This window comes from Rhinoraja longicauda, chromosome 23, assembly GCF_053455715.1.
Source record: "Rhinoraja longicauda isolate Sanriku21f chromosome 23, sRhiLon1.1, whole genome shotgun sequence".
NCBI classification, from domain to species: domain Eukaryota; kingdom Metazoa; phylum Chordata; class Chondrichthyes; order Rajiformes; family Arhynchobatidae; genus Rhinoraja; species Rhinoraja longicauda.
In genome coordinates this window covers 23,956,634-23,979,143 of record NC_135975.1, presented here as the reverse complement: position 1 = coordinate 23,979,143, position 22,510 = coordinate 23,956,634, and the positions used below count along the sequence as shown (strand labels likewise).

Here is a 22,510-nt window from a genome sequence, read left to right as displayed (position 1 = left end):
ACTGTAGGAACTCAGCAGGTCACATGGCATCTGGGGAGAGAATGGACAGGTGATGTATTAGGTCAGGACCCTTCTTCAGACCCTAATATTCATGTAACTTGATATTCTACTTATTTCAAGGGGATAATTGATTCTAATGCTGGACAATTAAGGTGCTTCAGTTTAAACTGATACTGCAAATGATCCTGGTTGCAGATTTCAGTTTGCATTAAACTCTCTTCTGCAGCTTCTAATAAATGTGGTGGAGCTCAGCTGAACCGTTCATGGTTCTAGATCATGTATCGTGTACCACAGCAAACGTGAGCACATATCAGCTGTAGATAACATCTGGCAGTAGGATCTCGACTGAACTGTTTCTGAATATTATTTTCCAATTCATTGACTTAATGTTTCCACTGTTTATTAGATGTGCCCTCTTTTAAGCTTTAGGGTACCTAATCTTTAGGGTACCTAAACTCCTAATCATATCAAGTTTGCCTATTTTAGTGAAAGCTTCCTTTATTTTAATATCTGGTACATTGTCAGATTTAAATAAATTAATGAACTGTTAACAATAGTTCAAAATATTTTGTAATTAGAGACATACATGATTTTAATTAACATAAATATATGAATTACATACCTCATTATCAAAGACTTTTTTAATAAGGTTTAGATAGGTTTGTAGCTTTCTAAGGCTTGGCCATTGAAGTACGTGTCTAGATGCTGCTGAAACATTGCGTGAGTATCCAACTCTGCCATCTCTTCAAGAAGCACAATCCAACCACCCTGTGCAACTAAAACAATGTATTCTAATCCCCTTGAAACTCTTACCACAAATCTTCAACCCATGCCGTCTTGATTTTGACACCTCACCATGGATACGAGTTTTTTACTCTTCCCCTCATTATTTCACATATCTCGGTCAGGTCACCCCTCAGTCTCCCTCACTCCACTCATATTCTGCTTGTCTCCCTTCATCACTGTAATGCTCCAGACTGAATAGCAATCTGGTGTATCTCCTCTGCATCCTTTACAGTACAACGTCATTCTTCCTAATAGCATGATGACCAGAAGATGACCAGAAGATGACCATAACACTCCACTTGTGGCCGAGCCAATATTTCATAAAGTTGTAACATGACATGCCAGCTCATATATTCTATGCCACCGACAATGAAGGCAAGCACTCTTCAACACCAGATCCACCTGTGCTGCCATTTTCGGGAATCTATGGACTTGGATTCCAAGGTCCCTCTATTCATCAACACTCCCTTGAGCCCAACCATTTAAGATATACCTCCTACCCTTGTTTTCCTTCCTTCTAATGGGCTGTCAGTAAAGCTCTTTTGTTTACCTACTGATTCCTTAATCACAAGGCCAGTCTAACTGGGGATCATGTCCTCTGTTAAATCAGAAGTGATCCCTTCACTATACCATGCAAGCACAAGGCGGAATTGCACTTTGCTGCGATGTGCCCACGTGTATCTGATTGTTCTTCAACCAGCCCATTAATTGAACTTTCTGTTCTTGAACCAGCCCATTAATTGAACTTTTTGTCCACACAATACCTATGGACATACTTTTGATAAACAAATGCTTGAATTAGGCCTCTCAACCATCAAGGCTGCTCTGCTATTTAATAAAGTCAATAGCCTTTTGTAATCTCAACTTCAAATCCCACAGCCAACGATGAGCACTTGATGGAGGCATTCTTGAATGCAGGACAAAAACTAGAAAAGTGAAATTGTGACTGGAGTCTTGTTTTTAGCAAAAAAAACTCCATATATCCAAACAGTATTTAACATTAGCACAAGATATACTCAGCAGTGTTTGAATCTCATCCCCATTCAATTGGCAGGAAGCTATTTTCTCCTTTATTATAAAATGTGTGATGATTTTATGCAGCAAAGCCTACCTGTTAGTTAAAGAAGTGCGCAGACAGTAGGTACCAGCATCCACATCAGATGGGCCATACAATTGCTAATTATATTTACCAATGACCACGTTAGGCATTTAAAATGATCACTCTAAGGAACAATTACTCTTATACCTCTTTTGTTTTCACATTATAGACCATTTGAAAAATGCAGAGATCATTTTCCCCTGGAGATTTACCGGTATTACAACGCTTGTATCTTTGACCTATGCCACACAAATGTCACTGCAATTGCCTGTTCCAGTTTGCAAACTTATGCCACACTTTGTGGAAGCATCGGCACATGTGTTGATTGGAGAAAGTTTACAAATGGCCACTGCAGTAAGTATGAAGTAACTGTAGTTCATAACCAGATAATAATTATCAGGAAAGTCAAATGTCCGGGGCATTTTACCCAGATGGGTTGATATGGGGGATATTTACCTGTGATGATATTAAAATGAAGCTTCAAAAGTAGCAAGGCCAGCAGCATAAGCAAGCACGAGTCGCACCATGGCCACTCCCTCTTCTCCCCCTGCCCCTTCAGGCAAAAGGTATAGAAGTGTGAAACGCAGAACCTCCAAATTCAGGAACAGTTTCATCCCAGCTTTTGTCAGGCAACTGAATCATCCTACCGCAATCAGAGAACTGTCCTGAACTACTATCTATCTCAATAGTGACCCTCGAACTATCCTTGATCGGACTTTGCTGACTTTACCTTGTATTAAACGTTATTCCCTTATCATGTATCTATACACGGCTGCAAATGGCTCGATTGTAATCATGTATAGTCTTTCCGCTGACTAGTTAGCAGGCAACAAAAACGTTTCACTGTTCTTCGGTACACATGACAGTAAATTAAACTGAACTAAACTAAGGACTCCCAGTGTTCATTAAACTGTAGAACATTAAGCAATTCCAATTTTCTTATATCTACTTTGCAAGTGAATCTGATGGCCTAATTTTGGAAAGGTAATTTTGTAAATTTGCCATCCACCATGAATCACTGCATCGTGGTGGCCGAGTGATGAACACTTCTAATTTGTATTTCAAGAGTTTGTTATTCCTGATAGCCTTCCTTAACGTTTGAGTGTGAGACACAGCAGATATGCTCACCTGCACGTTTAATACCATAGGACTGCACAATGAAATGCGAATCATTCAAATTGCAGTTATTCATTTCAATATGGGATTAATGTCAGGTCCTCATGCCCAAATTTGTGACATACATAGAACTGTGTGCCTCAACCATGGTTCCCCACTAAAGGTTGCAGACCTTAAAAATGTTGATGCACAGTAGAAGTTGCCTAGAATTATTTTTTTTATGATACATCACTGTTAAGTGTTTTAAAATAAAATCAAATGACAATGTAGGCACCAAGTGCTGGAGTGACTCAGCAGGTCAGTAACGGAATTAGAGACGCTTAATGCTCTACAGTGTCATGAACACTGGGAGTCCTTAGTTTAGTTTAGTCTAGTTTAATTTAGTTTATTGTCACGTGTACCAAGGCACAGTGAAAAGCTTTTGTTGCGTCAGGTCAGGTAGTATCTCTGGCGAACATGGATAGGTGACATTTCGGGTCAAACCTGTCTTCAGACTGACACCGTTCAGTTACTCCAGCATTTTGGTCTGTCTTTTTTGTCAACAAACATCTGCATTTTCTTGTATTCACATGACAAGAAAGGATGTTTTATGATTTATTACCATTCATACACTATTTAAAACCTTCAATTATAATTTAGAATTTATTTGCCTGAATTTTTAAATTATCACACATAGAAGAAAACCAATCAGCACATTGGGTTTTTGCTGGCTCCCAGCAGAACAAACCTATCAGTCATATTCCCTTTTCCTTTTCCTTGTTGCCTGTAGTCTTGCAACTTATTTTCTCTCATACCTACCCATCAACTCTCCTTTTTTTTTGCCTCTTATTTACAGCAGGGCACTTTTTAGTTAGTCAATTAACCTATCTTAAATACTTGAGTTGTAGGAGGAAGCCTTAGCAGCAGGTAGAAACCCACATAGTTACAGGGAAACTCCACACAGAGAGTATCCAGAGTCAGGATTAAAACCACATGCATGGAACTGTGAACCAGCACTATTAACGACACCATCTGCCGCATTACCATGTCATAACTGGCATTTATTTCTGAATTGCTTGTTAATATTTATTTGTTTGTTTAATGTTAACCATTTCACATCTCTATTTGCTTTTCAAGATTATCGCTGTCCCAAAGGGTTCGTTTACCACCCTTGTGTAAGTCAGGACTTTAATCAAAGGTAAGTTGTGTACATTATCAGATATGCATTGGGAACTGTATGATAAAGCCCAAATCAATATTTGTTGGCAGTCAGACATTATACAGATTCATTTTTTAATGAATTTTGATTGAGAAATGTTTTCTGAGCTACGTTGAACATATAACTAAATGTACTTTACACGACACCTCTGTTACCATGGTTATCAGTCTAGGATCCTCTAATAAGGAATTTAGAAACAAAACTATTTATCTGAAAAACCATTTACAAAACATTTTTCTATTTTTAACCTAGTATAACCAACTCCTGGAGAATAGTATAACCAACTCCTGGAGAATAGTCCAGATATAACCAACTCCTGGAGAATAGTCCAGATTTAGCTCACCAATCATTAAAAAAATCAATAGTGTGCAAAATTAAATTGTGACTTCACCGAAGTATGTTGAAGACAAGAAAATAAAACAGCCTGCTAGAACAAGCTAGCCAGAAATACAAAAGTCTGGAAACAATCAGCAGTCTGAAGGCAGAGAAACAGAATTATCATTTCATGTCAAAGAACCTTTGTCACCGCTGGGAAAATAGCAAAGACCAGTGGCTTTAGGCACCAAAAAAATGGAGAAATGCATATCTGCAGCGTGGAAACAGGCTCTTTAACATTGTTTCTGCCAATCAAGTTGGCATTCTGGGCGAGTCCCATTTGCTTGCATTTGGCCCATAGGCACCCTATATTTGGCCCACAGCCAAATATAGCGACTCTATACCTGTCCAAATGTATTTTAAAAGTTGTAACTGTGTCTGCTTCGGTAGCGTCTGCTGGCAGTTCATTTCAGATATGGATTACCCTCTGAATGAAAAAAATATCCCTGAGGTCCCTCTTAAATATCTCCCCTCTCACCTTAAGCTTATGCCCTCTACCCTAGGAAAAAACTATGAGCATTCATTTTATCCATACCCCTCATGAATTTGTACACCACGATAAGGTCACCCACTCAGCCTCCTTTGCTCCAAAGGAACAAGTCCCAACCTATCCAGCCTCTCCTTATAACTCAAGCCTGCAAACCCAAGTCACATTCCGGCGAATCTCTTCTGCACCTGTTCCAACTTAATGACATCTTTTCTATAGCTGGATGAACAGTATTGCACACAGTACCCCAAATGTGGTCTCACCAACGAATTATGTAGCAGCACCATGATGCACTTTTGAACTTAATACTCTTCCTAATGAAGGCAAGTGTACCTACGGCCAAACACCCTCTTTGACGCAGTGGAATGTAAGTGAGTGGCAATGGAGGGAAAGAATGGGATGTCACCTTAAAGTATGACAATTTTGTTAGGGCTTATTTAGGTTTATCCATGAGTTGCAGAGAAAAAGAATTACCCACTCAACCCGTTCTCAGGTTGGATAAATACATATTTATTTGATCAGTCTATCACCTTGAGGAAGAAGGAAGTGGTTTATTACCAGTGCTGTGTGCAGTCCTTCTCTGATTGCACAAAATATGGTGTTTTAATGCACATTTAGAACTCAGGTATAGCTTCTCCATAAACGCACAGATTTTCAGCATCACTGCTTGGCCAACTCAAGAGGAGAAGGTGACCAGTCAGCCACTTCTGACATCAACTTGCTTACACAATCATCTTGTATTTCCCGATCTCTGGTCAGGTAACCTCGGGCCTAAAACATGCTTTTAAGGTCTTGGGTTACCATGATGATGGTACTAGAGGCTGGTCTGTTACCTCCATGTACCACATTCTACTCTGGGCCCTTCTTAGCGCTGTGTAAGTGTGTCTGCTTCCGTAGAACACACAGTTCTCATCTCATGTTGCCAGTCAAGATCAGGTCAGATTTATTTGGTGGGTCACAACTAAATGTTTGACTCACTGAGCTTCTATAATATAATATGTAAGTTAACCCCACAGTCTATTATCCTCTGCCCATGTTATATATCACATCATATGACAGACACAATTATGTTATTTAAAACCATGGGACCACAAAGGCCTCACTGATCAGTTAGGACACTCAGCGAGCATCTTGTGTTGAACCAAGAAAGGCAAGGCAGTGGAGAATCTGTGTAATGAGTGCAGCAGCAGGTCCTACTGAACATATTCTGGACCATATCTTCCTTCAGAAGGTAAGGAGAATATACATTTTTCCTTGCCAGCAATCCAATGAGCATAAAACTTGACCTCAATGAGCCAGCATTGCCACCTCTCTCACCAATACATTACCCTGGGTGAAGCACATTGTCCTTAGAAACATAGAAAAATACGTGCAGGAGTAGGCCGTTCGGCCCTTTGAGCCAGCACCGCCATTCAATAAGATCATAGCTGATCATCTAAAATCAGTACCCCGTTCCTGCTTCTTCCCCATATCCCTTGATTCCTTTAGCCCTAAGAGCTAAATCTAACTCTCTCTTGAAAATTTCCAGTGAATTGGCCTCCACTGCCTTCTGTGACAGAGAGTTCCACAGATTCACAACTCTCTTCGTGAAGAAGTTTTTCCTCATCTCAGTCCTAAATGGCCTACCCCTTATTCTTATTCTGACCCATGGTTCTGGACTCCCCCAACATCGGGAATATGTTTCCTGCATCTAGCCTGTCCAATCCTTTAAGAATTTAATATGTTTCTATAAGATCCCCTCTCATGCTTCTAAATTCTAGTGAATACAAGTCCAGTCAACCCATTCTTTCATCATATGTCAGTCCCACCATCCCTTGACCCCAACTCAACAGCCCCCAATGTTAAATCAGTTGGTTTAATGGATATACTCTTTTCAATTCTTTCAAATAAACTTGTTTCTCAGCATGATTCACCGCCGCCGAGATGTAGACACAACATCCTCTCTGACAGAGGGCTGCATATGTCCACCAGGAACGATTCGTTCTGAAAACAGGACAAAATGCGAAAACACAAGTGAGTTGTTTAATTTTTTAAGTGAAATATGGTACAAACTACCTCGAGTCATAGAGCCATACAGCATGGAAACAGGCCCTTCAGCCCAACTTGCCCATGCCGACCAAGATGGCCCATTCACACTAGTCCCACCTGCCTGCATTTGGCCCATAACCCTCTAAACCTTTCCTATTCATGTACCTGTCCAAATGCCTTTTAAATCTTTTTATAGTACCAGCCTCGACTACCTCCTCTGGCTGCTAATTCCATTTACTCACCACCCTATGTGGAAAAAGTTGTCCCTCATGTTCCTATTAAATTTTGCCCTCTCACCTTAAACCTATGACCTCTGATTCTTGATTCCCCTACTCTGGGTAAAAGACTCTGTCCATTGTGCATTTACCCAATCTATTCCTCTCATGATCTTATACACCTCTATAAGTTCACCCCACATCCTTCTACATTCCAAGAAATAAATTCCAAGCCTGCCCATATAGCTCAGTCCCTTAAGTCCTGGCAACATCTCTGTAAATCTTTGCTGCACTCGTTTCAGCATGACAACATCCTTCCTATATCAGGGTGACCAAAATTGAACACAATACTCCAAATATGGCCTCGCCAACCTCTTGTACAACTGTAACATAACATCCCAACTTCTATACTCAATACCTTCACTGATGAAGGCAAACATACTGAAGCCCTTCTTGACCACCCTATCTAGGGAAGTGGTGTCACAGGTATATCAAGTGGTGCCACTACTTGATCATTAGTAAAACTTAATTAAATGTGTACTTAAAATTGTTCTCTACTTTATAGGTTGCACAGACAGTTCAGGAAATCTAAAATATGTAAGTGTTCATTCATTATATCAACACACAACTACAATACCTTTTTTTATAGTATTGCACTGAATTTAGGAGAATTGACTTTGCATCCAAAAGGCCTGTAAATTGGATTATGAGTAACATGTTATAATTGTTGCTATATCTGCTGTTCATATCCATGTGTCAGGCTATGAATCTCCATAATAACCTAACTTACCTTGCCTTGCATAATTTTTTTAAAAACATAACAAAAAATAACTTCTTCCATCTATGAATACATATATATTGAATTCTACAAATATAGTGAACAAATTTGTTATTTTACAAAGTGCATCATGTTTCAGCTTCAAAAACAACATTCTACCATGCACAATATCCAGAAGAAGTGTGGGGAGCAGATCATAATTTGAGAAATAATGTTAGTGGGAGGGAGTGGCTTGAAATAGTTTCGAGACCTGGGAGGAAAGTGGAGGCAGAATCAAATAGGGATGGAATTACAAGGAACTGCTGAAGCTGGAATCTTGAGCAAACAACAAAGTGCTGGAAGAACTTTGTTCAGGTCAGGTATCATCTGTGGAGGTTAATGGACAAATGGATACTTTGGGTTGGGACCCTTCTTCATTCAGAAATACCATATTTCCATTTCCCTGCACCGATGCTGCCTGACCTATTGAATTCCTCCAGCACTTTGTGTATTGCGCTAGGATCAAGTGCTGGGGGAAAAAAGTATTAAGTGTTGGGGGCAGAAGGGCTGCTGGGAAGGAGACCTGGAAGATGAGAAGAGTTGCAGAGAGAGAAATTACGACCTCAGGTGTGAATGGTGGAAATGAAAGAGGATTGCTACAAAAAGACAGAGCGAGATGTCAGAATGAGCACAGAGGCTTCAATGGTGCAGAAGTTTGAGGAGAAAGAGAAAGAAATGAGACATAGAGAGTGAATTCAGATCTAAGGTGGGGAAAGTTGTGTGAGGCCCACCGCAAATTGGAGGAACGGCATCTCATATTTCGCATGGGCAACTTACATCCCAGCGGTATGAACATTGATTTCTCTAACTTCAGATAGTTCCTCTGTCCCTCTCTTTCCCCTCCCCTTCCCAGTTCTCCCACTGTCTTCCTGTCTCCAACTACATCCTATCTTTGTCCCGCCCCCTCCCATGACATCAGTCTGAAGAAGGGTCTCGACCCGAAACGTCACCTATTCCTTCTCTCCTGAGATGCTGCCTGACCCGCTGAGTTACTCCAGCATCTTGTGATAACTTCTAAGGTGGGGGAAGTGACTCAGCGAAGGGATTAAGTGCAGTCAAGCAATGGGAGCATCAATGGGAAATTTGATACCTGGGGTTTTGGGAGAGGTATTGGTAAGAGAAAAGGCTTCGATCTGGTTATGGGGGCATGGCATACAAGAGTTCTGAGAGAGCATCAAAACCTGAGGATTGTAGATTCTAGATGGGTTCAAATAAACCATTCTCAGAAAACCTCCCATTTTTGGAAGGGTATATTTAAGCAATAAATGCAGGCCTATGTATAATCCAATTGTTAGAGTAAAAGTTAGTTGAGAAGCTTTCCATTTGAGTTCCTGTCATGGTTCAGATCCTATTCTTTAGGGTGTTATACTGGTCAAATACAAAAACAGCTACTCATGATCAAGAGTTTTTATTGAGGTCAGACAGGAAAGTTAGCACATCTTTATTCTATGACATGTTGCCACGGGGTTTTCTGGTGATGCAACCAGAAATCCTGGAGAACCTAGATATGGTGAATACATCAATCTAGCAGTTGCTTGTGAAGGAAGGTATTGATTTTTCATTATTCCCTACATCCAGGATATTTCTCAGTGCAGCCCAGTGATTTTTTTTCTGTGGCATTAACTTAACTGTATTTTGTTTGGGAAACAGCCCAATGACAGAGTTATATGACATAATTTTCTGCACATTTCATTCCCAGGATGGGGAAACATGGAGTGATTCTACTGATCAATGCATCTTGAACAAATGCATTAAATCTCAAGTTGGTATCACATTTTATTTAAACAAGTCTTATGTGTCATACGAGAATAATGAAAGGCATAGATAGAGTGGATGTTTCCACTCGTGGGAGAGTCTAGAACCAGAGGTCATAGCCTCAGAATTAAAGGGTGCTCGTTTAGAAAGGAGGTGAAGAGGAACTTCTTTAGTCTGAGGGTAGTTAATCTTTGGAATTCATTGCCACAGAGGGCTGTGGAGGCCAAGTCAGTGGATATTTTTAAGACAGAGATAGACAAATTGATTAAAACGGGTGTCAAGGATTATGGGGAGAAGGCAGGAAAATGGGATTAGGAGGCAACTATCAGCCATGATTGAATGGCATAGACTCGAAGGGCTGAGTGGCCTAATTCTCCTCCTATAACTTGTGAACTTGTGTGAAGACTGTCAACAACTGCACATCAATGGATTGATAAATCTATTTAAAATGAAATTATCAGGAATTATCAGGAATATTTTAATGAAATATCATTACTTGATGAATAAATGAGGCAGTACAGTGGCGGAGTGGTAGAATTGCTGCCTTACAGAGTCGTAGACCCTGGTTCGATCATGACTATGGGTGCTATCCGTATGGAGATTGCGTGTTCTCCCTGTGACTGCGTGGGATGTCTCAGAGTGCTTTGGTCTCCTCCCACATTCCAAGGACGTGCAAGTTTGCAGGTCAATTGGTTTCTGTAAATTGCCCCACGTGTGTAGAATGCGAAACTGGGATAATGGGTGATTGTTAGTCAGCGCAGACTCGGTGGGCTTTAGGGCCTATTTCCACGATGTATCTCTAAATTAAACTAAACTAAACATAATAATTTCAAGCATATAAATTGCAAAGGTGACCTAAGAATTATGGTGGCACAATTGTTCAGTAACCGACAATAAATGGGATCAAGACACAAGGAACTGCAGTGGCTGGTTTACAACAAAAAAAAACACGATGTACTGGAGCAACTCAGCGGGTCAGGCAGCATCGCTGGAATATATAAATAGGTAAAGTTTCTGGTCGGGACCTTTCTTCAGAGTAGCGGGGGGAGAAAGCTGAGAAAAGAGGTGGGAGCGGGACAAGGTCTGGCAATTGAGGGGTGAATACAGGTGATGCATTGCGGTTCAACTGTTGTGAGAAGCGGTAGATGGTGTAACCATGGAATCATCCCTGGTTCAATGAGTGTAAAAATGTATGCTAGATGCAACCAAGCACATCTAAAGATGACGAAGGTGCATCCTAGTGTAGTTGGAATACAGGACTACATGCCGGTCAAACAGCAAAATAAGCACACAATGGGTCCAGGTAGCTGAAGCTGACGCAGTTAAACTGAGACAAGATGATGTAGGGAGTTGCAATGGAACTGATTCTCAAAGTCACATGGTTTTGGTGGTGGGAGTTATGGGTGGGGTGGGGTGAAGTTCTGGACCATGTGACCATTTATAGTTTAAGGACAAGGATGATGATCTATAAAATTGTAGTTTATCTGAAAATTACATAACTGCACCTGATTGATGAGTGTTCTTGCAATTCGGTGTGGTTTTAGTGCTAATACTATTTCAATGGAATTTAAATCATCAACTAATCATAAGATTTTTGTGTGCTTAGATCAAAACTTTTCAGAATGAGGATCACTGCTGTACGTGTTCCTTGAAAACAGGTATGCATGTGACTTCTTTATTCCCATTCATATTTACTAAAAGTACAGGGCAGGTCTCACTTGTTTCAACTGGTCTAAGAGCAGAGGAGTGCCGTGAAGCACGAAGAAAATAATCGCCACCAACAGTCCAATGTTAGTAGTCTCCAGGATGAGTCTTTTTACATTTGGTTGCATTTGTCTTCATTTCTTCCACTGTTATTTTTCATAAGTTCTGCAGATTTCAACATCTGGCTTTTCGAACTCTAACAGAAATTTGCACTTTAAGGCCAAATCATTTATTTTGAATTAATGATAGAATGTTCCTTAATTTCACTTCAGAAAACAATCCAACGTTATCCCAATCACAGGTCATTTGACATAAGTAGGGTGGGCACAACATACAAGCCAATACAATGTTTCGATTGAACCAGCTAGCAACTAAGATTAAACCACTGGGATATCTCTCTGGTGACCCAGATACTGAGAACCCAACTAAAATCCTTAAAATCTTAATTTATCATACATTATTTTTTGTTCAGGGAATATAGTCCTTTGGTTGGTTATACAGTCATTCTTTCCTGATGAGCTTGCCAAGATCAAGGCTAACTAATTCAATCCCCCTTCTCCTCCATCCTCCCTCCACCTTCTAAATAGCCCCTGCTGGGATGCCAAATTATGCAAGTTTTCTGTTGCAAACAAAACATGTTGTATGTGTTGTTCCTAATATCTTCAGTGCCGAGTTGTCTTCATAGATGTTAGTGAGGGTCTAACTTTGTGGACACCCCATGAACTCCCTCAATCATACCCTTGGTGCAGTCGGGCGGCCTACTCAAATTCCTTCCATGTTCAAAAATAGCTCAGTGGAAATTAATAGTTCTGATGTGAATGCTCTGAGAGCCAGCATAGTGATTGACCCAAAGATCTCCTTCTATGTGTGAGAAATATAAAACAAAAACATAAAATATGAGATGAAAATTAGCTGTAAACCAAACCCCACCACTAGGTGAGCAATCCTCAGCATCTCCCGGTGCCAGACTGGAATCTTAGTGTTAACATGTCCAATGTACCTGAATAGGTTAATTGTGTAAAGCATTAACCAAATGTATCTGGTTGGCTCAATTACTGTACTCCATATCATAAACAGTTGTTTCCTTGGTGATTTATTTGGTTTTCGTTATTTGGACTTCCAGCTCAAAATATCCTCATCTGACCAAGACACTGATTGGTAGCACCACTGGGCTGAATTGGCACTCCAAACCTGGGGTCTTTCTATTCAGTAAAGCACGGTTTCAAATTATGCAAGGTTCAATTGTTTGGGGTATCTGAGGGTCTTAGTAGGAGATAAATTATTCATCGTTTAATTTAATTGTCCTTCCTCCTCTGTGAAATGACTGCAGCAATTACAAGACTTCATTTTAGTCATCCAATTCTGCTGTTCATTATCCTCCATCATATTTATCATTCCATAACATTTTATGGAGGATAATATGATATTTTATGTTTTCCCACCAAGTCCATGCTGACCATCAGTCACCCATTCCATGTTATCCCATTTTCCTATCCATCCCTATACACCAGGGACAATTTCACAGAGACCAATTAACCTATAAACCTGTGCATATTTGAGATTTGGGAGGAAACTGGAGCACCCGATAGAAACCCACATTCACAGGGAGAATGTGCAAACTCTACATCGACAGCATTGGTCAGGATCAACCTGGGTCCCTGGTGTTGTGAGGCAGCAGCTCTACCAGCTGCACAATTGTTCCACTCTCAAACAGTTTTGGTCAACTTTCCATGGTAATCACCCATGGCCATAATTAACCAACTAAATTGTTTCCACTCCCTCCCCCCACCTTCTAGTTAAGCTCTGCAGGGGACGATTCATGAGAATTCTATAATAGTGAATGGTCTGTGGCAAGTAGAAATTCTTTGTTTGTGTTTTCCTATGAATTTTAACACTTGTTTTCAATTATCTTTTCGTAGATGGTTGTCAGATATTGGCTTATTCCAAAACTGTCACACATGCAAATTCACGTTGTTCAGCAGAAATTAATATGACAAAGTGTCAAGGTAGCTGTCCTGGAAAGGTTGAGTAAGTATTTTGTTTGGATTTTTGTAGAACAAGGCTAAAGATTGTTGAGAGGAAATGCATGGGAGGATGTAATGGAGAGGCACACAAGATTGCCCAGCACTAAATCCTTCAACATGGAAGAACTGGAAGGGTAGAAAGATGGACCATTGATATTTTCCCCAAATTGCCCTTCTGACAATGTAATAGTCTGAGTAGAGGGCATAATGCAACATGAAACTAGATGGAGAACCTTAAAGGCCAGGGGTCATCAGTGGAGAACTAATTCAATCAGGCCAAGGATGTCAACCACAACTTCCAGCACTATTTGAAGTTAATTTGCAGAGAGACCAGACCATCTAGAGTTAAATTATTCTTCTGACATTTTTAGAGTTTTCTAGCCAAAAGAAAGAACATAACAAGTAAGAGTAGACTATGTGGCACTTGAGTCTGCCCTGTCACTGATTTGATCTTAACTTTAGTTTCACTTTTCTTCTTGTACCACATGAACTATAACTACCCTGTAAATTAAAAATCTATCTCAGTCTGGATTAAATGATTCACCATACAGGAGAGCAGGTTGAGTTAGATGCCTCTATCTGAATATAGGAAGGATAATTCCCTATGGTTCCCTATCAAATCCCAATTCCTGATCAAAATCTCTCACTCTTAAAGGCACATAGGATCCACAGTGACTTGGTAGATTTGATTCAAAATTAGCTTGGCCATGGAAGGTAGTGTTAGAGGAATGTTATTTTGACTGGAGGTCTGTGATCAATGGCATTGCACGGGTATCAGTGCCAGACCTCGTTTTTTTTGTGATATATGTAAACGATTTGGATGAAAATGTAGATGGGTTGATGAGCAGAGTTCTCAAGAAAGTTGACAAGGAAAGTTGTCAAAAGGTATATCAGTATAGACAATAGACGATAGGTGCAGGAAGAGGCCATTCGGCCCTTCGAGCCAGCACCGCCATTCAATGTGATCATGGCTGATCATTCTCAATCAGTACCCCGTTCCTGCCTTCTCCCCATACCCCCTGACTCCGCTATCATTAAGAGCTCTATCTAGCTCTCTCTTGAATGCATTCAGAGAATTGGCCTCCACTGCCCTCTGAGGCAGAGAATTCCACAGATTCACAACTCTCTGACTGAAAAAGGTTTTTCCTCATCGCAGTTCTAAATGGCCTACCCCTTATTCTTAAACTGTGGCCCCTTGTTCTGGACTCCCCCAACATTGGGAACATGTTTCCTGCCTCTAACGTGTCCAACCCCTTAATAATCTTATACGTTTCGATAAGATCTCCTCTCATCCTTCTAAATTCCAGTGTATATAGATCAATTAGAAGTATGGGTGAGGCAATGAGTGATGGTGTTTAATCCAGACAAGTGAGAAATGCTGCACTTTGGGAGGTCTAATAAAAGAGGTAAGTATACGATAAAATGCAGGACATAAAATACATAAAATGTGCAGAGGGAACTTGCCAATCAAGTCTGTAGCTCCCTATGTGGCAACACAAGAAGATAGGGTAAAAAGGTTTCGGGCAGACTTGCCTTTATCATTTGGAAATTTGATTATAAGGGTTGGCAGTTCATGTTGTAGCTGTATAAAACTTTAGTTCAGGCATATTGAGAGTATTGTGTGCAGTTCTAGTCACTACATTACAGGAAAGGTGTGGATACGTTGCTGAGGGTGCAGCTGAGGTTCCCCGGGATGTATCCTGGAGTAGAGCTGATTAGCTATAAGAATAAATTTGGATTGTTTTCTCTGGAGTATTGAAGGCTGGGTGGAGGATGTGGGTAGCTGATGAAGGTTTATAAACTCTGCCAGGACTGTGGGTCAAGTTAAGACTCTAACATATTGTAAAGGAAATTTGGACTTGAAGGGTACAGGATGTCGCCTAAAACGTGATGATTCTTGCGTCCAGATCAGTGCCTAATGAATAGTAGGATTGTCACTGAACTGTATGCAAAAAAAGAATTTCACTGCACTTAAGTACATGTGACAATAATAATAATAATAATAATAATAATAATAATAAACATTTATTTTTTATAGCGCTTTTCCAAATGCTCAAAGACGCTTTACAAAAACAGTCAAGACATAAAAACAAACAAACGAACTGTCCTGACGGAGAAGCGGCGAACAAATAGCGCCAGCATCCTCTCACGTCAGGGTCCGGCAGTAGACAATGAAGAACACAAGACACACAATTATAATTTTTAACACAAACAGCCATCACAGTGAAGTACCAAAACTTTATTGTAGAGGCATTCAGATAGGCACATGAACAGGCAGGAATGGAGGATATAGATCAAGTGTAGGCAGATGCGATTAGTTTAAATTAGCATTGTGGTCAGCACAGATATTGCAGGCTGAAGGGCCTGTTCCTGTGATAAACCATAAATGTTCTATGTTCAAAACAAAATACCCCATGTGATTTTACACAGCAATTACTAAAGTTATGTAAACTCATGTCAAACCTAAATCGGATTTCTGATATGCAGGTTGAGAGATGAAAGGAGGTATACAAATCCCAGTTATTTAGTCTCATTGTTTAATTATTCTGATTTCTCTGTGTATTGTTAAGATGTTTTTTGAGGTTCATCTGACATTCAATCAAAAATGAGATTCTTACCAATAATATGCGATCGCTGTTGATGTTTTTAATTTGAAATGATACAGTTTAACACTCTCTTATTTTCCAGATTTGACACTGTTACGAACAGCATGGTAAAAGAGTGTACCTGCTGCCAACCTACTAAGACTGAAAACATAACAGTGAATTTCGATTGTGGAAATGGAGACAGTGTGCCTTACAGCTATACGTACATAACATCCTGTCAATGCAATAGTAACAACTGTTACAATAATCAAGCACAATTCCTATTATCTGCTGATCCTGAATTATAAAATTATAACCAATTTTCAGATATCTTTTAATGATTTTCTTTATGAAGCATTCAGCTGGTTGGTCTCTTTAAAAATAAGGTTTTTTCATCTGATTTTTATAAATTGTGGGATCATTTGAGTTATTAAAATTAATAAATGCAATAAAAGACATATCCTGTGAATTTTATTATTCTTCAATTCAATAGACTTTCAGTTTATTTAGGCTTAGTCCTCGAAGACAGCAATGGCTGAAAATACTCAGCGGGTCAGGAGACATTTTTGGGAAGAGAAACTGGCCTGAAACAGTAGTTAGTTTCCATTGTTTTCCCACAGATAATATCAGTTTTTAAAATGTTGGCAGATTCCTGAGTCATAGCAGGTTAGAAGGATTTGGTTTATTGGCTGCACACAACTTTTCAAGACAAACTCTTCATGACTCACCACTGGTTTGCGATTATTACTGTCATGTGTACCAGGGTAGATTGAAAATCTTTGTTTTGCATGCTACATAATGGGATCAGATAATACTATACATAAATACAATCAACACAAGTACAACAGGGGAAGATAGAGAGTGCAGAATGTAATTCTCAGCATTGTAGCACATCAGTTCCACAGACAAAGTCTAATGCCCACAGTGGGGTAGAGGTGATCCTGTTTTATGGTACAAAGCGCATGGTACAAAAAAAGGTGCCATTAACTGCATAGATTCAAGTTGTTCAGGCAACAATCCAATAAATCCTCAGCTGGTGGAACTCAATACGGTAAAGCAGCATCAGTGGAGGGAGAGACTGTCGACATTTCAGGTCAAGATCCTGGATCAGAACTGAAATATATATGTAAAAGGATGGACCTCACAGTAAACATCCAGAAAATCAATATCTTTCATCTGCCCCTAAAACATAACTCTGCATCCAGACATCAAGAAGCCGTGGTCAATATTGCCTACTGCCCATGTCTCAGGAGCCATCACTTCACAAGTGCAGATATCAATGATGAAACCTTCCAATATGTCAGCAAGGCCAGTGAAGAGAATTCAATGAACAAAGTTCCCAATCCAGCACAAGGCAGCGGTGATTCCTGCCCACTTGTCGGTGTAACTACTGGTAGGAATCTTTAAAGCATTGGAGAAGATCACCTGAACCCCTCTGTCAGTGGATCATCAACTTCCTGACAGACAGGAAACAGCATGTGAGGCTGGGACAGCACATCCCGGACCCGCAGACCCTCAGCATAGGAGCACCGCAAGGCTGCGTACTCTCCCCTCTCCTTTACTCTCTCTACACCAATGACTGCACCTCCACAGACCCCTCTGTCAAGCTTCTCAAGTTTGCGGATGACACAACCCTGATTGGACTGATCCAGGATGGGGAGGAATCTGCCTACAGACAGGAAGTGGCACAGCTTGCATCCTGGTGCCATCGCAACAACCTGGAGCTCAATGCTCCTTAAGACAGTGGAATTGATTGTAGACTTTAGGAGAGCACCCCCTCCCCTCCCCCCACTCACCAACAACACCACAGTCACATCTGTGGAGTCATTTAAGTTCCTTGGAACCATCATCTCCAGGGACCTTAAATGGGGGCCACCATCGACTCCACAGTCAAAAAGGCTCTACAAGAGGATGTACTTCCTGCGGCAGCTGAGAAAACACAACATGCAACACAGGCAAAGATGGTCCAGTTTTATACTGCCATCATAAGAATCTGTCCTCACCTTCTCCATCATGGTCTGGTTTGGCTCAGCCACCAAGCATGACATCCGGAGGCTGCAGCGCATTGTTCGATCAGCCGAGAAGGTTTTGGCTGCAACCTTCCCTCCATCGACGAACTGTACACTGCAAGGCCCAGGAAGAAGGGTAAGATCATCTCTGACCCCTCTCACCCTTGCCACAAACTCTTTGAAGCACTTCCCTCTGGAAGGTGACTCCAGACTGTCAAAGCCACCACAGCCAGACATAAAAACCGCTTTTTTCCACAAGCAGTTGCTCTACTCAACAACCAAAAGTCTGTAGCCTCCTTTTGCTCTGGTATTTTATTTCATTCATCACATGTTTAAATTATAATGTTTTATTCTTAATTGTTTACTGCATATCGTGTTGTTACTTGCGAGCAAAGCACCAAGGCAAATTCCTTGTATGTATACATACTTGGCTAATAAAATTTATTCAATTCAATTCAATCCCAGTCCTGGCAATAAGACTCTAATCATCAACCATCTTCAAATAAAAGGCAGCACCACCTGTCATTAAACTCTCAAACCAAAAACTGCATTTTGATCTCAATCACAACAAACAATTATTGGGAGAACTTGTAAAATATCCTGAAATTGCCTTGATAAAATGAAACGTCCTCAACAATTTATACAAATTCCTTGCCCCGGCACTGTTCAGATTGGAGGAGAAGCATCCTGGATGGCATTTGGTACCTCATGTCTCTGACAATAGCATGAAGGCCAAGACGTGTCTGCGGAAATAGCATGCAACACCCGCTCCGAGCCCGATGAACTCAATCATGGCAAAGTCTGTACATCGGACTCAGTCACCTCTGAACCAACAGAACTATAGTGACAGCAAGTCATACTCAATCCAAAGATAAACACAAGATGCTGAAGTAACTCAGCGGGACAGGCAGCATCTCTGGAGAGAAGGAATGGGTGACGTTCCGGGTCGAGACTTCTTCAGACTGATGTCAGGGGAGAGGGAGATACATAGACAAGGAAGTGTACAGTGTGAAATAGGACATGGGGAATGGAGATCAATGAAAATGTAGAATAGATCATTGTTAGCTGGGAGAAGCTAACAACAAAGCAAACAGATAAAATGTAGACAGAGACAGTAAGACTGGGCGGAGAACCGGGAAGGGGGATAGATGGCGAGAGAGGGAAAGCAAGGGTTACTTGAAGTTAGAGAAGTACTCAATCCGAATGGACTATGTTATGCAAACATACTGGAGAATTGAAGTGAGCATATTTTGCCATATACTCAATGTGATTGAATATTGGTAACTTTTCAATTCTTTCAAAAATCGATTCATAATATAGGTCAGTTCCTTAGTTAGTGTAACATGTGGGATATTACATTTTTTCAATGTTGCCATTTCTGCAGAGCGAGTTAGATGTAGCTCTCCTTTTATATTATCTGCTGGCCTTACATTAAGAGAACTTTCTGTTTCCGGTGTTTCCTAATATTTTTGTATTCCAGTTTGCAGTAGATAGCTATTTTAAATGTATTAATTTTCAGGATCTGGGATCACTAATTCCTACTGAATTTAGCAACTTGCTCAACAATTTTAGTCAACCACATTGGCAGGTTCAGAGTCACGTAGATGGCACACCAAGTGTGGATGACAGATTTGCTCCCGTAAAGAACATTAATGAACTGAGAAGGATTTTACAACAATCAAATTTTTTTTTGGTCATCATTATGTTAATTCTGGATTATTAACATAATTTAGATCCCACAATCGGATTACTATTCCAGGATCTATATTATTTGCCTGGCATTTTAACTGCTGTGTCACCATTGCACCCTGGGTACAAATATAACCCAAGGTAGATTATTTTGGATAATTAAATATTTGTGGTGCATTAAAGATGTCAAGGTTGAGTAAATATCTAAGAGCACAGAAGCATACAGCAGTTACAGAGAATAATCACTGAAAATTTGAGGGGAAAAAGTACACTTTGAAAAGACTTTGAAACGAAAAGTTTCAGAGCAGTTCAGACAATAGGACTGTATCCAAAACCTTCAGCACAATTGTATTTAGCATAAGGGGCAGAGCTGAGAAACCAGAGCCTAAGACCAATATTCCAGAAAGATGGTGAGGTGAGGGTAGTGGGAATGGACCATGAGGAAGCCTGCTGAAAGATAAGATTTTAAATTTAATAATTCAGAAAGCCTTCGACAAGGTCCCACATAGGAGATTAGTGGGCAAAATTAGGGCACATGGTATTGGGGGTAGGGTACTGACATGGATAGAAAATTGGTTGACAGACAGAAAGCAAAGAGTGGGGATAAATGGGTCCCTTTCGGAATGGCAGGCAGTGACCAGTGGGGTACCGCAAGGTTCGGTGCTGGGACCCCAGCTATTTACGATATACATTAATGACTTAGACGAAGGGATTAAAAGTACCATTAGCAAATTTGCAGATGATACTAAGTTGGGGGGTAGTGTGAATGGTGAGGAAGATGCAATAAGGCTGCAGGGTGACTTGGACAGGTTGTGTGAGTGGGCGGATACATGGCAGATGCAGTTTAATGTAGATAAGTGTGAGGTTATTCACTTTGGAAGTAAGAATAGAAAGGCAGATTATTATCTGAATGGTGTCAAGTTAGGAGGAGGGGTAGTTCAACGAGATCTGGGTGTCCTAGTGCATCAGTCAATGAAAGGAAGCATGCAGGTACAGCAGGCAGTGAAGAAAGCCAATGGAATGTTGGCCTTCGTAACAAGAGGAGTTGAGTATAGGAGCAAAGAGGTCCTTCTACAGTTGTACCAGGCCCTGGTGAGACCGCACCTGGAGTACTGTGTGCAGTTTTGCTCTCCAAATTTGAGGAAGGATATTCTTGCTATGGAGGGCGTGCAGCGTAGGTTCACTAGGTTAATTCCCGGAATGGCGGGACTGTCGTATGTTGAAAGGCTGGAGCGATTGGGCTTGTATACACTGGAATTTAGAAGGATGAGGGGGGATCTTATTGAAACATATAAGATAATTAGGGGATTGGACACATTAGAGGCAGATAACATGTTCCCAATGTTGGGGGAGTCCAGAACAAGGGGCCACAGTTTAAGAATAAGGGGTAGGCCATTTAGAATGGAGATGAGGAAGAACCTTTTCAGTCAGAGGGTGGTGAAGGTGTGGAATTCTCTGCCTCAGAAGGCAGTGGAGGCCAGTTCGTTGGATGCTTTCAAGAGAGAGCTGGATAGAGCTCTTAAGGATAGCGGAGTGAGGGGGTATGGGGAGAAGGCAGGAACGGGGTACTGATTGAGAGTGATCAGCCATGATCGCATTGAATGGCGGTGCTGGCTCGAAGGGCTGAATGGCCTACTCCTGCACCTATTGTCTATTGTCTATTGTCTATAAGATGATGGACAAGAATCCATGACAGACTTGATGATGCCAATGAAAAGGTAGTTCAACTTCACATCTCGGCAACTGCACCATAGACCAGTTGGATTCTGCATCATATAGAGAATGAAGGTTCAATAGGAAAACATTCAACTGACTGAGTCTATGAAGGTGATAACAGTAAAGAGGGGGTGGGCATGGCTAATGGGGTTGAAAAAAAAGTAGAAAAACCAAGTCTTGATCATTATAAAAGTAATGTGCTTTAAGCATAGTTCACGATTTCAGAAGAAGGGTCTCGACCCGAAACGTCACCCATTCCTTCTCTCCAGAGTTGCTGCCTGTCCCACTAAGTTACTCCAGCATTTTGTGTCTACCTCAGGATTTCAATGTTTCACGCAGTTTTACTACATCCATGATAATGGACAGGGTGCGACGCTGAGCAAATAAACTAGTTATCTATCTGCAATAGTCTGTCTGGAATTATGACCTCGGAGAGGAAGCCAACTTGCACAAAAAATATTTGACCTCAGTGATGATGTTGACACAAAATGGAAAAGACAATATTTAATTACAGAAGTAAACAGGAGGACATTTTTGTGTTGTCTGCTCTTTACTGACAATCAGTAGGTGATCCTTAATGTAGATAATGTTGATGTGGGGGTTGCTGCTTAAATCTATTTTAATTCACTAGCCTGCCTCGGTACTGATTTGACCAGGCAAATACCAACAACGTGGTATTTCTGCAATTCAGTTGAGCCAGAGATATAATGTGGAAACACAGCTCTTTTAGTTCACCGAATCCATCACCACTCATTTACACTCATCCTATATTCATCACACATACCGATCAACTCTTCTCAGGTTCTACTGCTCACTTAGGCACAATCTACAGTGGGCAATTAACTTACCAGCCCGCACGTCTTCATGTTGTGGGATGAAACCAAACCATGTGGAGGAAACCCATGCA

The 22,510-nt window shown here is 40.7% G+C and overlaps 1 protein-coding gene across 1 annotated transcript in view; it reads left to right on the top strand.

Moving 5' to 3' along the window:
* LOC144604788 (uncharacterized) overlaps positions 1-16,499 on the top strand; it is a 54,643-nt gene extending 38,144 nt beyond the window's left edge. Inside the window, exons 32-39 of the mRNA XM_078419446.1 lie at positions 2,055-2,239; positions 4,118-4,178; positions 6,965-7,074; positions 7,870-7,901; positions 9,821-9,883; positions 11,483-11,534; positions 13,500-13,608; positions 16,293-16,499. Of these exons, the coding sequence (XP_078275572.1) occupies positions 2,055-2,239; positions 4,118-4,178; positions 6,965-7,074; positions 7,870-7,901; positions 9,821-9,883; positions 11,483-11,534; positions 13,500-13,608; positions 16,293-16,497 (817 nt within the window). The 3' untranslated portion in view covers positions 16,498-16,499. The remainder of the gene's footprint in view (positions 1-2,054; positions 2,240-4,117; positions 4,179-6,964; positions 7,075-7,869; positions 7,902-9,820; positions 9,884-11,482; positions 11,535-13,499; positions 13,609-16,292) is intronic.
* Positions 16,500-22,510: the final 6,011 nt, after the last annotated feature.